Source organism: Gymnoscopelus braueri (genome assembly GCF_963280865.1).
Source record: "Gymnoscopelus braueri genome assembly, chromosome: 9".
NCBI lineage: Eukaryota > Metazoa > Chordata > Actinopteri > Myctophiformes > Myctophidae > Gymnoscopelus > Gymnoscopelus braueri.
Genome location: NC_137610.1, coordinates 14,319,628 through 14,333,072, shown reverse-complemented (window position 1 = coordinate 14,333,072; position 13,445 = coordinate 14,319,628). Strand labels below are relative to the sequence as shown.

Genomic DNA, 13,445 nt, shown 5'->3' with positions numbered 1-13,445 from the left:
GGCTTCCTTAATTTGTAAAAAAGAAGAAAAAAAACTATCTGACCTTGCTTTGATGTAGTTACAGTACAGGACTTATTATTCTAAAATCAAAGATGTGTGATTTGACAGTTAATCCCCTCAGGCAACGCCACCGCAATTATTCTCTTCCTAAAACAGTTTTCGTATCATCGCAAACCACACATCTGAGCAAGCCTTTAAAGAACTGCAGTTGCGACCTTGATGAATTTGTTTTATAAAGAAAGAAATGTTTCCATATGGAACCCATAGAATCTTGTAAAATGCATTTTGTAAAAGTATCTAAAATTCAAATTAAAGTCAGTAAAAATTAAAACATCAAGAAGAGTTCTACAGTATCACTCTATGGTAAATCTGTGGTAAATAGTTAGTAACCTGTTTGAGCAACCGTCACCACCAGCGTGGACGTGGGGGCCCAGTTATTGTTTTGTGTGGAGTGACCAACTCATCGTTGATGTGATGTGTCTGTCACAGCCCTCATCTGGGCCCTGAGAGTGACCCACGTCCCATTGTCCTCATGTCTCCTCCATCAGCACCAGTCTGAATTATTAACCGCTCACCCCCATAACCCCGACCTCCCCCAGTCTCCCCCACTTAGATCTGGCCTGGTTCACTTTTTGTTTTATATGATGTATCTGTGTGTGTGTGTGTGTGTGTGTGTCTGTGTGTGTGCATGTGCGTGCATTTGTGTGCATTTGTGTGCGTGTGCGTACTAGAGCCCAACTGGTGCCATATTTTTGGGTCTGATGCTGATTCCGATTTTGGAGAGTCCTAGACCATTGGTTACCGATGTTTTTAATGATTTTTTTGTCAAATAGCGCAACATTTTCTAATAAATTCGAAAATCTTGATTTGAGTCTCTATTTGAGAATATTTGACTTATTAGCAAAAAAAATTGATTTGCACAAAATAGGAACGGCAGGTTGAAAGTTGTTAAACAGTAGGAAAAATCAGCTGCATAATCGGCGATAGAAAAGTCAAATAATATTTCAGTTGGGGTTTAGTGTTTACTATACTGTATGTGCTTTGTTATGGTGTTATGGTATAATGTACACTTTGTGTGTGTGTGTGTGTGTGTGTGTGTGTGTGTGTGTGTGTGTGTGTGTGTGTGTGTGTGTGTGTGTGTGTGTGTGTGTGTGTGTGTGTGTGTGTGTGTGTGTGTGTGTGTGTGTGTGTGTGTGTGTGTGTGTGTGTGTGTGTGTGTGTGTGTGTACCACCCAGGTGGATGTTGCCTGGTTCTATAGGAACTGTCTGACAGACACCTGTAACTGTAACCGTGGAGGTGACTGTGAGTGTCTCTGTACATCCATCGCTGCGTACGCGCACAAATGCTGCCAGCAGGGGGTCGGCATTCACTGGAGGTCACCGTCCGTCTGTCGTGAGTACACACACACACACACACACACACACACAGACACGCACACACAGACACACGCACATACAGTCGCACGCACATACACGCCAATTGCACACACAGTTACTTATAGGGGTGCAACAGTTAATCAAAGTAATCGATTTAATCAAATATAAAACATAATCAATGATCGATTGTCAAAAACAGTAGATCTACGAGCTCTGCTTTTATATCGGCTAGTTTTGCTATTTTTATGTGATGCCATAATATTTATTTTACATTGATTTAGTCAATTAGAATTGTTTCGCGTTGAATTGTTAATATGGTATAAAAAAAAGTTGAGCTTCTTGATTATTTGATTAATCGAAAAATTAAGCGATGGAATAATCGTTAAGAAGATACTCAAGAGTTGCAGTCATTATACTTTTATACTCTGTACACGTACACATTCACTCATATACTCGCATGCACTCTAGTTCTGTCTCTCACCACCACCCCTCCCACACCTGTTTGACCTCCATCCTGCAGTCCCTCTGAACCGTTGACATCTATTATCCAGTGTCTTAATATCATGTAGTCTGTATCACTGGTTCTCAACATGGGCTGCCAGGGGGGTTCCAGGGTGTCCCCCAGCTCAGAGAATGAAGCACGGCGTTTGTTCATGCAGGGCACGGGAGTCATACATGCCTCAGCTGTAATCAGCTGTCAGTCTGCTGATTGCTTTCAATCAGTTACGCTTTTGTACTTAAGTACGGCACCCTCTAATACACTGACTGGATATCTGCTTTTCGATTGCTGCCACACTGCTGCTGCTGGCAAAGCGTGCCGCTACCACCCCAGCCTCCAGTAGAATGTCAACCCATTAAGACCGGGAAAGCCTATACGTTGTTATACCTTTTAAAACCGGGAAAGCATCTGTGTCATTTTAGATGTTGCTATGTACTGTATATAGCAACAGGATTACGTTTGAATTTTTTTTAAACTTAGGTTAGGATTTAGAAGGCGTTTTTAATTTTAATTTTTAAACTTTGTTTTATTGTTTTTTTTGCACATTGATATCACATTCAGTGGCATTCGGTTCATGGTATGTGCTATAAGGGGAAAGGGAAAAGAGAACATACAGGCCTTCACATTGAAGGAACCTCAACAGAGGGAAAGAAAAGAAAAGAAAACAAAACAACCTGACAAAAGACAACATTAAAGCAACTGGGGAGACAATAAAACAGTCCATCACAACACAAAACAAAACAAAAAAAACAAACCCAAAAACAACTACTCGCACGCATACACACACACATACACACAGTGTCACTTTGGTCTCACCTTAGCTCCACCCCTTTAAGTAACAAATTCAATCGGGAATAACCGGAAAAGTAATTCCATCTGCGTAAACCAAGAAGGGATCCCATATGTCGTGGAATTTTCTAACAGAGCCTCTCAATGTATATCTATTTTTTTCAAGTTGTAAGTTATTAAAGATGTCTCTTATCCATTGAGTATGGGAGGGTGGAGTAGTCGATTTCCATCTCATGAGTATTAGGCGTCTTGCCAACAGTGTTACAAAGGCTATCAAGTCTGCTTGAGTTCTAGACAGAGGCAGTTGGGAGGTACCAAACAAGAAGAAGGCGTTTTTAAAATCGGCCTCAGGTCTAAATGGGTTAAACTGAATTTCATGTGTGCATGGCTCTAAAGCAGGGGTCTTCAACGTTTTCAGGCCAAGGACCCCCTAGCTGAGAGAGAGATGAAGCAGGGACCCCCTACTCTATATTGTATAAAATTGTGTTTCAGATTAAAGTTTTTTTTTACTTAGTCTGCTCTTTTTTCCCTCTACACCTGTAGCCTCTTTGCCAAAAATAGCAGATCCACAAGCTCCCAACGCCTCGCAGCGCGAGGCGTTGAGAGCTTGTAGATCTGCTATTTTTGGCTAATGTTCCCCTCAGAAAAGGAATTCTAGGGTTGTGGTTAATGTAAAAAAACAAAATCCTATCACACAAAGCTCTGAGGACCCCCTAGGGGTCCCGGACCCCCTGTTGAAGACCCCTAACTGAAATTCAATGTTCTCTGGCTTTAATGTCAAACTGCATTCAAGTTTGCATGGCTCAAGCTAATCAGATTAAACGTCTTGCTATGGGCTCGCTCTTGTATACCTGTGGGGGGGTTTTGCCAAGCGTTCCCTGATTTTGCTTAGAATGCTGCTCAGCAAAATGTAGGGATCATGTTAACAGCGGAGCCATTAACGCCAAGGTTAACTGTATTCCATTTGTTGCAATAAGTGTTTAAATCTACCTATGGCGTGCGTGTTCCTGACTGAAGTGGAAACCAACTGGAACCAAACGGAGGATTTCATAGTGTAGCTTGCGGTCAGAGAGATAAAAATCCTATTAAATAGGTGTCCGTGGCCCAATGCATAATAAACTGGGGGTCCTTGACGTTAAGAAGGTTGAGAATCACTGGTCTGTGAACACGTGATAAACTGTGTTTATCTCGCTCTCTTGCAGCCTTCGACTGTGAATACTACAACCAAGGTATGTATGAGTGTGCTGCAAGTAACATTATGGCAACATAATAGATACAGTACAGTAAGTGATATGGAAAAAACTTCTATCAAATAAATATTAAAAAAATATATAGCTTAAGTTAATTTAAAGGTATATGTTTTGGTTAAAAGGTGTCCAGGCACCTAGGCTCAGTGTAGCCTGACAGCGTGTGGGTTCGAGTCCCGATCCCGACGGCCTTTGCTGCATGTCATTCCCCATCTCTCTCCCCGTTTCCTGTCAGCCTACAGAGGCCAAAAGAAAAAGAAAAATCACTGCTACAGTAATAGACTAGAGTGTTTGTTTAGTCACAGGAGTCTCCCTTGTCTCTCCAGCTCTCAGGAGAGATTACCCATTTATCAGCTTCATTTTTATAGTGTTCCAGTTGCAATTTTGTCTGCTTATTTCTTTGTGTCATCACTTCCAATTTCACTTGTTTAATCTGTATCCTGTCTGAGTTCTCTATCCTGACTGGATAAAATCAGTACTATCAGTATATAGCGCTATTTAACACTTGTTTTAACCACAGAAAATAATTTACCCTACCTTTTAAGATTTAAAAGCATATCTAACTTCCCTACAGAGCTGGGTGAAGGGCCCTATGCCTTGGTCAGTGCCATCTATAATGACACCATGTTTGGAGTGAATCGTAGCAGCAGTTTGGTGTTTCCCCTGACTAGACAGGCCCCGGGGCGTTTGCCTGCCCCTGGGCTGCTCTTCAACTTCATGGTCACCACAGGACTGCAGAAGGAGCCCAAGACACGTGAGCTTTCATATTCACACTGTCATTTACACAAGTGTATGAATGGACCCGCGATGCTTTGTTGGCTTGTAGATCGGCTAGTGTTGCCACGTGACACCATCGTATGACAAAGTATAAAATACGGCTTCAGTGGTAAAGGAGTGCTTAGCTACTTACATTTTAATATATATTTTTTAATCTTGTGGAATGCTCTTTTTGGGGTAAAAATATTTTTTATTTTTTATTTTTCTTAAATGTTTTTATCCCACGATTTTGTAACCCTTTTTTCACCCGGTGCCAATTTTCTAAGTGATCCTGGGCGCTACACTCCCCTCACCAGCCTAGGGAGCCCAGGGCCGAGCTCATGCCTCCTTCAATGCATGAGAGCCAACTGACCTTCTTATCAACTGACAGGGGGGAGATTCCCCGGTTGGACGTAGCGCGTGGAAGGAACGTTATTCCAACCAGTTCCCTTCCCCTCCATCAGGCGCCCCGGCTGTCATGGGGGAGGCGGTATAGCGACCAGGATTACTACATGTATTTGTGAGGGTATTAACTACCCTTGGAGACACGGGGAGAACATGCAAACTCCAAAAATACTTTTAAAACAAGCAGTGAAAGTGGAGTGGAAGCAGTGAAAAGTAAACTCAGTGACTATTGACTAATGATTTCACGTGGATCAAATGTTATACCTATCAATATTGAATACATTTCAGCTGAAATATGTTCTCTGAGCACATAGTACATATAAATGATCGTAAAGGAATATAGTCAACATCCCATCTACTGAGAACAGCAGAATATGAAGTAGTGGGAAGACACATTGAAAAGAGGGACATTTTCTGTTTTGAATTTCTCAAATTGTTCATGAAAATACACCTATTATGCAGGAGATAATTGCACACCAAAGTATATCACCCACCACTGACCTCACTCTCTTTCACCAGGCGTGCCTATGGTGTCACTGGAATCCGCAGAGAGACCTAACTACTTCCTGACTGTGTCAGGGCGAAGCCGGCTCCAAATGGAACGCTGGAGTCGAGGGCCAGAGTTCAGTCGTAGGGCGACCTTCATCCAGCACCAGGGGCTGTTCCTGCCGGGCCACACCTCCTTGGAGCTGATCACCCAGCCAGGCATCTTTCTGACGCTGACTCGCACGGCTGCACGAGCCCAGAAATACCAAAACTCAGAGGACTTCAAGACTAGCAGCAGCTTCACTTTGGAGGGTCAGTAATGCTCGCCCTAGTACACACCAGTACACATAAACAGATACTTTAACTGTACTAACACATGCAGACATACTGTAGGCACGTGCCAGCTCTCAATCGCACGCACTCACGCACACTTTTAGAGACATGTACATCCTTAAACCCACACATAAATGGACAGATGCACACGCTCATAAACTCACAGGCACATTGACGAATACTATACATATTCACGTATTTCGGTTTTGTAAACTGTCATGTGAGTATGAAATAAACAAAGCCTAAACCTTAAAGTGACACAAATACTGAATCATCCGTTTTTTCTCTCTTTGTCAGAGAGCAGTTTTCTGATCCCGTACCGTATGTCGTGTGAGTGGCGATACCAGACCTGTGCCAGCCCCTGTGTCCAAACGTGCAATGACCCTGATGCCATACTTTGCCATTTCCTGCCCCCGTAAGACGCTCAGCTCAAGTACTGTCCAAATACGACTAAATAAATGAATGTGTCTGTTTGTAATATGGTCTTCTTATGTGTGCGTTGTTGCAGTGTGGAGGGCTGCTTTCCACGCTGTCCCAAGAACATGCTAATGGATGAGGTCACCAGGAGATGCGTCTATGAAGAGGACTGTGAGTAATGTCTCTTGTACACCTCAGAGAATATATTTATAAAAAGAATGACTTCAATGTATGCTTGCATGAGTTGCGTGCGATTAACCCCAGGATTGAATCCCATCAGAGTATGTTTTACAGGCCTATGTGCTTTTAATGTTGTAAGTGCTTTCTAATGTTATATTGTGTGTACTGAATGTTTTTTATATATATATTTTTTGTATTAAACTTTTAACATTTTAACCTTTTAACATCAACCTGCCCAGGGACAGAAAGAGGAAGATTAGCCTTTATTTGCTCCTACAAAATTGCAGAATATTCAATGTTTACACTAGAACCTATCCAATAATTTATTCTATGAATTTTTCCATCGATAGGGTCTGGCAAATTCTAATGTTTTTTTTAATTTAGACCTTTTTCAGAATCGTTACATGAAACGAAGCTGACATAAGGCTAACGTAAAAAGTCAAAAGACTTCCTGTCTGAAAGACCAGATCTACTTGAGTTTAAAAATGATAATTACACAAAACCCAGGCACCGAAATAACCTTTTGTTATTGAATATAATATCAGAGTATGTTGGAAACTTCAGACTTGATTATACAGTATGTAAGTTCATAGCTTGTTCAATGGAAGTGAATGGTGAGCTAAAATGCGAACACCTCACTCTTGTTGGTCACAGAGGCACTGAATCTTGGCGAGTCCGATATGTTTTTATACCGTACATTGGTAACTGGAAATGTGGGGAAAATGATTATTCATTACTTATTCATCTCTTCCAGGTGTGACCCTTCCCCCAACCCCAACACCCTTCGCGTATGTCACTCGGTCCAACAGGACAACCACAGCGCCCCCGATGACCACACCCACAACCCGTCCAGTTAGAACCACCACTACCACCACCACCACTACCACCACCACCAGGAGACCTGTAACCAGTACAACCACCGCCACGACCAGGAGGCCCATAACAAGCACAACCACCGCCACTACCAGGAGACCTGTAACCAGTACAACCACCGCCACGACCAGGAGGCCCATAACAAGCACAACCACCGCCACTACCAGGAGACCTGTAACCAGTACAACCACCGCCACGACCAGGAGGCCCATAACAAGCACAACCACCGCTACTACCAGGAGGCCTGTGACAAGCACAACCACCCCTTCTACCAGGAGGCCTATAACAGGTACGACCACTACTACCACCACCACCACTACTGCTACTACCACTAGAGCCATCACCGCTACACCCTCCTCCGCCAGGACTACCACCACCAGGGCCACCGCAAGGACCACCTCTACCGTTTCTCCCACCACTCCCAGTGTGGCCGCGCCATCCACGGCGCGGGTCACGATCTCCCCCGCCCCGTTCACCGTAACCACTTCCCCGACTACGCTCGCTCCCAGCATTTCAACCCGATCCACTCGCGCTCCGACTCCTCCGTCCGCCGCCCCGGCGGTGACCACCAGCAGCACCACCGGAGTGACCACCGTGATTCCGGGAGTCACCACAACCACCACCGCCACCGCCACCGCCACCGCCGCCGCCGTAACCACGTCAGCATCCACCACCCTGACGGCGGCCACCACCGTCTCCCCGGCCGCCACCACCGTCTCCCCGGCCGCCACCACCGTCTCCCCGGCCGCTACCCTCTCCCCGACCGCTGCGTCCACGGCGGCCCCCGGCATCTCCACCACCGCCACCACCACTCTCACAAGGCCGACGACGACCCGGACCACACGGGCCGGCCCTACGTCGCCTACAACAACCGCCAGGCCTCCTCCGGACACTACCCGCACCACTACTACTACTACCACCGCCGTACGCCCACCGGCCGCCACTACGGCGGCGGTCACCACCGTCACCCTCATTCCCACGCGGGTCCCCCCCACCACCACCACCACTACGCCCGGGCCGGTACCGGCGACCACCACTGGCACTACCCCCGCCCCCCGGCCTGCGCCCACGTCCACTGGCGCCGCCGTCGCGGACACCACGACGGTCGCGGTCGGCGTGACGACGAGGCCGACGACGCCCGCGCCCGAGACCACGGAGTCCACCACCGTGGAGCCGACGACCACGGAGCTGCTGACGAGCCCCGAGACGTCACCCGCCACCACGGAGGAAGTGACAACCACCATCCTGCCTACTGGGGCGTGTACGGTAATCATCACACAGACGCTCATACTGGACAATTCAAATAGGTTTTATTTAAGTTATTTAATTGTACCCAAAAGTTTTGTAGTATACATATTTTGTATGCATTTTGGTCCTAAATATATATTGTCACTTTCAAAACCACTGTTTTGAAACATAGGACTACTCCTTTCTGTATGGTTGTATACAAACGTACGCACACACATACACGCACGCACACACGCACGCACGCACGCGCGCACACACACACACACACACACACACACACCTGGGCAGTACATCTATGTGTAAAGAGAGTGTGTCTAGGCTCTGATCCACACCTCCCCCAGAATTCCAGCAAAGATACCACTGGTATGCGTTGGATCCCTGGACCAGTAATCTGTGCTCTTGCTGTCAATACAGTCATACATTATCTCTGTATCTGTATCTGTGTGTCTGACAGACAGTGTTTGTATATCCTTTTGATTTGATTTGCCATATCTTTCCTGTCAGGTACATGTTTTTGTTGTCTTTCTTTCACAGATATAAGCCTGATTCATTATCAGTCGTACGACGAGTATAAATGAAGCGATACGCTGATGGACACCTCACTGTCCTGTGTGCTCCTCTCTCCTCAGCCTCCGTACTCCTTCCGCATTGACGAGTGTGCGGAGCTCATCTGTTTCAATGGCGAGCTGCTGCTCCACAACTCATCCCTCCACTGTCGTTACAACACCACCATGCCCCAGTGCAGCCTGCTGGGTCTCCCCCTCCTCACCAACACAGACCCCTGCTGCCCGCAGTGGCAGTGTCCCTGTGAGTCTATACACCCATTTACTCTGGAAAGTCCTGAGTGTTCTTTTTACTCGTTCAATCCAGGAACGCAATCCGTGTCATTTTAAGATTTCTTTGGCTATTAAAAAAATAGCAGATATACAAGCTCATAGCGCAGCACCGAGTGCAGCGCTACAAGCTTGTAGATCTGCATTTTTTTTTTTTTTCGTGATTTTTTTTGCAAATCTTTTAATTGTATATATAAATCTTTTACTCAAATCTTTGCTTTTGGGGGAGGGGGTCCAAAAACATAATTTTGGGTGGTCCTTGACATGAAAAAAGTTTGAGAACCACTTATATTATAGCAACATATGTTTAAAAAAAAAAAACTGTTAGGATTTAGAAGACATTTGTAGAATCCCCAGAAGCAAAGATTTGAGTTAATAAATTTTTTTTAAAAACATATATATTCAAAGATTTGCACAAATGTTCACGATTTTTCAAAAATAGCAGATCTACAAGCTCGTAGCGCGTCTCTCTGTGCCACGCTATGAGCTTGTATATATGCTATTTTTGAATAGCCCAAAGTATAAAATAATGGTTACAGCTAAAAATCTAAAATGACACAGTATGCTTTCCCGGTCTTAAAGGGTTAACTGAGAGTGTGCAAGTGTAACCAAAATGGACCCATAATATGGGTTCTAGGGTCTAGACATGATCACTTTTCAGTCCGCAGGAACTAAGCTGCGGCATAGCTTTCCAGGTATCCTCAAGAGATACAGCAGTAGCAGAGATTATTTCTGATCTGTTAAAGTATTGATTATTGTATTTTTCCAGTTGTTGTCGTTTTTCAGTTGTAATGAGGCTATAATGGATTTACACTGTTTACCTCCCCTCCCATTCCCCTTTTCATCCTCCTCAAAGGACCTCAATAGAAACAAGCTCTTGAGCTTTCATTGTGATCTCTGTTCTCTTATTCTTTTATTCAGCGAGCATGTCTACTCTGCCTTCTGTTTGTGCAATTATACATGTTTAATTAACTGACATTTGGTGCATTAAATCCGCCAGCTAGTCAACTCACATTTATACTTCAATTTAATTAAGGAAGCGGGATTGCATTTAATATTACATTTTGCCATTAGCAAGCTTTTGTTGCCTCTTCATAAAGATAGTTACTGAAAATTAAGGCTGTGTCATTGCCATGTGCATGGCGTCTGACGTCTTTAATTGAGTGAAGTGAAAGTGCTGTAATTGATCTAGCAGACTGAATAGGCAGTTTACCCCATTATACTACTGAAGACTGAGGCATGCCAGGACACAATGTGGAATGTGTCAAGCAATTCATTTAGCTAAGAGACTGGTGTTCTTCCATTCCGACACTATGGCTGTGCGTGGCAGGTCGTTGCTCGGTGATGTCAGACCTGCGTGTGATCACGTTTGATGGCAACAACGTGGCGCTGTATGACAACGGCTCCTACATCCTGGTCAACCTGCCCAGAGAGACCATCATAGGCACAGTGGACAAATGCCCCACCAGCCAGGTAACACAGAACAGCCGGAAATCAGAGCCGTACCGCAATGGGAAACATATTGGTTGGATACTTCACTAAGCTGTGTTTTGATAAATGGCCTTCTGTTTCCCTTTTTAGAGTGGTAACTCCATCCGAAGATCTGTGAGTATCAAAACCTCTGTTGAAAATATTATGACCAGTTACGACAGTTACGTTGGTATTGGGGACTAAAAGTAAAAGTACTGTAGATATTAAGGTGTTTAAAATAACCATTTCCGTCCTTTCCTTGTCAGTGCTAATGTCCGTCATTTTCTCTCCCAGAGTCCTACAGGAGGCATGTCTGGTCTGTGCTTCATGAAGCTGAACATTACAACCTCCTCCTACAGAATCATCATCAATCGACTGGACCGCAAGGTGACCGCCTGACAAAGTTTCAAACTGGGCGGTAGTCATTGTTTGTGTCTTTTTCCATTAAAACTGTACATACCGCTGTTGTCTGCGATCCTCAAACCCTTTTTCACATTTTATTGACTTTGTCATCATTGTCTCACATTGCAGATGTTTACCATTACTATGTCTGTCTGTCTGTCTCCAGGTGTTGGTGAACTACAGACCGGCCAGGCTGCCTTTCTCCCGCCATGCTCTGTCCGTGGACGACACGGGCAGCATGTATCTGATCAACACGCCCGGAGGGGTCAACATACAGTGGTACCACAGCACTGGCATCATGGTGCTACAATACACTAATGGTGGTAATGGATCTGCACCTACACGAGGCCTGTGTGGTGAGTACACACACACACACACACACACACACACACACACACACACACACACACACACACACACACACACACACACACACACACAGCACACACAGCACACACAGCACACACACTGACACACATGCACATCTACAGAAAGAGGCCATTACAAGTTTTTCCCAAATTCTGCAACAAGTTGTTTCAAACCAGGAAAAAAAGTAAAGTAGTGATACCAGTCTGTAGTTCTTGACGTCTAATGGGTCAAGAGCCGGTTTCGTGAGGAGTGGAATAACTCTGGCTGACTTGAAGGCAGCTGGGATGTAGCCTGAGGTGATGGATGTGTTGATAATGAATGGGAGTACATCAGGGGCAGTGGCCTGGAAGATGGAGGAGTGGATGGGGTGTAGAGAACAGGTGGTCGGTCTGGTGGATGACACCAGTTCCAGGTCATCATCTGGAGATAGAGGAGAGAAGGAAGACAGGCATGATATGCCGGGGTTAGCGTTAGGTGAGTTAGATGATTGATTAGTGGGAATATGGGAGAAAGAGCTTCATCAATCTTCTTATCAAAGTAGCTGACGAAAGCTTTAGCAGAGACGGACGGGTTTAAGGAGGGAGGAGAAGAGTTACCTTGGGTTAGAGGCAGAGGACTGAATTTTAGCGCAATAGGCCCGAACGGCTGGCGTAGCGGTCCAGGCACCTAGGCTGCTAATGCCTGACAGCGTGTCGCGGGTTCGAGTCCCGATCCTGACGACCTTTGCTGCGTGTCACTCCAACATCTCTCTCTCCCCATTTCCTGCCAGTCTACAGTATACTATCAATAAGGGCTGAAAAAGCCAAAAAGAAAAACTTTAAAAGAATAATAAAAATTCTTAGCACAATAGAAAGAGGACTTAAGGCCTCTGCACACAGGGTGCGAGTAGTCAATCAGTTTTTACCGCATGTGAAAAGACGCACGAATCGAACTGGGTTCGATTGAAAAAAAAAACGCATCGTCGCATCGCATCGCCGCACGGTAAATTCGGAGCCGGTGTGCATGAGGTCATTGAGAACCATGTGTTCATTTAAAAAATGATATTGTCCGTTTTTTTTCGTGCGGAAAATTGCACCCTGTCTCTGCAAAGGCCTTTAGCAGTGGATAATGAGATGGAGAAGGCAGAGAGGAGTCAATGAAAGTGGCAGAGGTCATCTGATTGGGCCATATTGTGCGACTTCCTTTCAGCTGCCCTGAGACGTGTTCACTCAACTCTGAGGGATTTAGATAACCGAGGAGCTGGCTGAGGCTGAGGGAGGAGAGAGGCTGGTTACGGTCAAAGACAGACGAAGTAATGGATAGAATAGAAAGGAGGAAGTTGCAGTGTCTGTTGAGAGGGAGGGGAAGGATTCAGGGAAGGGTAGTGAGGAGAGGATAGAAGACAAGTGAAGAGGAGGGGTTTAGAGCCCTCAGGTTCTGTGACAGTTTGGGGCTCGCTAGGTTTAGGTGGGAGCATGGAGAGAGAAAAGAGGTTACAAAATGGCGGCCAGAGACATTTGGAGGTGAAGGCAAAAACTGTAATTGATTCACTTTCTCGCACACGCACAGCATGCATGCATGCATGCATGTACAGTACACACACAGACATAAATTCCAAGCATTAACTACATCTCAGTAAGTCTATACAGAACAATAATCAGTTTTAACTTATAGTTTTTATTCTGAGAGTGTAAAAGAGAAAAAACAGCAACCGCGCACTCAAAAACACTTTACAGTGTAGACGTGAGTGATAAAAAAAGCCTGTAGCCAACCTACAAATTC

General features: G+C 45.1%; 1 protein-coding gene across 1 annotated transcript in view; it reads left to right on the top strand.

Annotated features, from left to right (window-relative positions):
• Positions 1 to 13,445, top strand: part of otogl (otogelin-like) — a gene marked incomplete at its 3' end in the record, with an annotated part of 64,577 nt that overhangs the window by 33,330 nt on the left and 17,802 nt on the right. Inside the window, exons 30-41 of the mRNA XM_080438039.1 lie at positions 1,237 to 1,393; positions 3,868 to 3,894; positions 4,487 to 4,666; positions 5,593 to 5,871; positions 6,190 to 6,307; positions 6,401 to 6,480; positions 7,244 to 8,628; positions 9,240 to 9,417; positions 10,774 to 10,916; positions 11,025 to 11,048; positions 11,208 to 11,300; positions 11,482 to 11,671. Coding sequence (XP_080294165.1) covers positions 1,237 to 1,393; positions 3,868 to 3,894; positions 4,487 to 4,666; positions 5,593 to 5,871; positions 6,190 to 6,307; positions 6,401 to 6,480; positions 7,244 to 8,628; positions 9,240 to 9,417; positions 10,774 to 10,916; positions 11,025 to 11,048; positions 11,208 to 11,300; positions 11,482 to 11,671 — 2,854 coding nt within the window. The remainder of the gene's footprint in view (positions 1 to 1,236; positions 1,394 to 3,867; positions 3,895 to 4,486; positions 4,667 to 5,592; positions 5,872 to 6,189; positions 6,308 to 6,400; positions 6,481 to 7,243; positions 8,629 to 9,239; positions 9,418 to 10,773; positions 10,917 to 11,024; positions 11,049 to 11,207; positions 11,301 to 11,481; positions 11,672 to 13,445) is intronic.